At 36.8% G+C, this 2,693-nt stretch overlaps 1 protein-coding gene across 1 annotated transcript; it reads left to right on the top strand.

Moving 5' to 3' along the window:
- The first annotated feature begins 6 nt into the window (after positions 1–6).
- On the top strand, positions 7–2,095 carry LOC129571498 (putative serine protease K12H4.7). The gene is made up of 6 exons (XM_055451302.1): positions 7–166; positions 229–413; positions 516–983; positions 1,046–1,375; positions 1,433–1,602; positions 1,677–2,095. Exons 1-6 carry the CDS (start codon positions 164–166, stop codon positions 1,787–1,789), a joined length of 1,269 nt encoding a protein of 422 aa, XP_055307277.1. The 5' UTR covers positions 7–163; the 3' UTR covers positions 1,790–2,095.
- Positions 2,096–2,693: the final 598 nt, after the last annotated feature.

Raw genomic sequence — 2,693 nt, 5'->3', positions numbered from 1 at the left:
CTCATTGAAAGTCGACGCTGTCTCAAGTGTGATAAAGAGACATGAGCTGATATTCCATGAGCCGCCGTATGAATATAATTTGGATAAAGCTGATCAAGTTACGGAGCACTACATAACACAGCGTCTCGATAATTTCGATCACCAAAATCTAAACACTTTTCAAATGGTATTTACAGAAATAAAAACTTGCTGCCAAAAACCCACAATCAATTTAAATTTGAATTTTAGCGATATTTGAAAAATGAGGTTCATTTCAAAAACGGTGGACCAGTTTTCATAATGATCGGAGGAGAATGGAAAATAAGTGAAGGTCATATTTTGCCTGGTCGACTCATTTATGATATGGCAAAAGAAAATAACGGACTTCTGATTTATACCGAGCATCGATTTTACGGAAAAAGCTGGCCCACAAAGTAGGTACTTTCGACTAAAAATTCAAATGCAATTTTCATCAAAAAAAATTTCAGTGCTCAGATGGTTTATTGTTACAACAAGAAACGTTTATCTTTTTCTAGTACAACTTCCACTGAAAATCTTAAATATTTAAGTGTTGATCAGTCTTTGGCTGACTTGGCGCATTTCGTCAGAGAAATCACTTCAGACAAAGAATTAAACGCCACCGGTGGTGTAATTATGGTAGGTGGTTCATATTCCGCGACGATGGCCGCTTGGTTTCGGCAGAAATATCCACATTTGGTGAATGGAGCATGGGCTTCAAGTGCTCCGTTTCAAGCAAAAGTCAATTATTTTGAGTACACTGAAACTGTTGGAAAATCCATTAGTGAAATCGGTGGAGATGAATGCTATCAGACCATCGAAACCACCTTTAAATCCTTAGAAAAACTCCTTGACAGCCATGATATCGATACTTTAAAAGCATTGTTTAAAATTTGTGATGGATTTGATATAACTAATAAGAGAGATATTTGGAATTTTGTTTCATACATAAAGGATATTTTCTCAGGTCTCGTCCAAGGTTACAGGTAAGATATTCATTTATTTTCTGGCATCATTTATCAAAATCTAATTTACTTCAATCTTGTAGGAATGGCCAAATTGAAAAATACTGCGAATTTTTGTCTAACAAAACATTCAATTCAGCAAATGGTGTTCAGAGTCATGAACTTTATCCCTTGTCTCGAATATTCCTTCAGGGATTCTTGACATCAGGTGAGAAGTGTGTTTCAATCACCTACGAACACGAGATCGAAGAAATGAAAAATTCGACTGTCGCTTCTGCTACTCGTCCATGGTTTTACCAAACTTGTGCAGAATATGGATGGTATCAGACAACCAACTCTAACGACCAGCCATTCGGATCAAATTCACCCGTCGAATATTGTTTATCACTTTGTCGGGATGTTTTTGGTGATGCGTACGTCATTTGAATTTGTATTTAAGCCATATTTTTCCAACTGAGTATTGTTTCCAGATTTGGAGCTTCATCAGTTGAGAATAATGTTAATCACACTAATGTTATGTATGGTGGACTCGATCCGGCCGTAACAAATGTATACTTTACGCACGGGTCGCTAGATCCTTGGCATCGAATGGGCATTTTGGAAGACTTAAACGAACATTCGCCAGGCATCGTCATCACAGGTTCGCTCAATAACCAAATTCACCTGTTCTGAATTACATCGTTTTATTCTAAATTGCGTAATTTTCATTCGTAGGCATTTCTCATTGTCAAGATATGGCTTCAATAAAGACTGGAAGAGACTCAGAACAACTCATCGCTTCCAAAGTGAAACTTCAAAACCTCGTGAAAAAATGGTTGAAAAATTAAATTTTTGCAAAATCATATCATCATTGGCAATGCCTATTGGGCATTGATGTATAACATACAAAGAATAAATAAAACACGAATAAACTTAATGCATTGAATTTCACAAAGATAGATCGCATAGATCCATTGGAGAAAGCCACGTAATCATTTGTCCTCAGTCGATTAACGCACCCAACCGATATAATGGCTCGATGAACTTCTTGATTTCCATTTTCTATAGGGAAAGACACAAATTTAAGTTCTTTTTTTATTTTCTTTCATGTTTGGTGCGTGTCAAAATGGAAATCGCCAACGATCCCACGATTCGGCTGGCAGAACATTTCATAGACCCTTTTAATAATTTGAATAGGGATCACGGCCGGCGATAGCAGGCGCGAGTGATGAAAGCACCTTGGTTCTGAACGTCGAACTCGCCTATATATACACGCAATTTCGAACTTTTTTCCTAAGAGGATCTGGTACGAATGAAGCTAGAAAGTCCCAAGCTCATATGCAAATACTAACTTGGATCGAAATCAACTATCCACCGCCACAGAAATAGCCACTTCAAAATCACGCAATCAACAGTCGTTGTTCAACAGTATGGCTGCTGGCTGTCCCAGATAGCAAATTCAATTCTCTGGAGAAAATTATAACTTCTTCACTTCTTTGTATTCAAGTATTCCACTTTCGATCACTGATAAGATTGATGTCTCGTGTTCCGTATTTCTATCATTGTAAATAGTTTCATTCATATTTTTCAACAGGAACGTACCGCTATAAACTTGTGACGTTATTGCACTTAAGATTAGCAAATTGGGTAGCGATATTTCAACTCTTGAGTTCATTGAAAAAAAAAAAATATTTGTTACAAATCGAGTGTCTGGAAATTACGTATTAAATTGTCTATAGATATCGAACTCCA

This window comes from Sitodiplosis mosellana, unplaced genomic scaffold (assembly GCF_009176505.1).
Source record: "Sitodiplosis mosellana isolate CC-2019 unplaced genomic scaffold, AAFC_SMos_1.0 Smas_scaffold_2643, whole genome shotgun sequence".
Taxonomy (NCBI): Eukaryota; Metazoa; Arthropoda; class Insecta; order Diptera; family Cecidomyiidae; genus Sitodiplosis; species Sitodiplosis mosellana.
The sequence above is the reverse complement of the archived record's forward strand: the minus strand, read 5'-3'. Positions and strand labels throughout refer to the sequence as shown.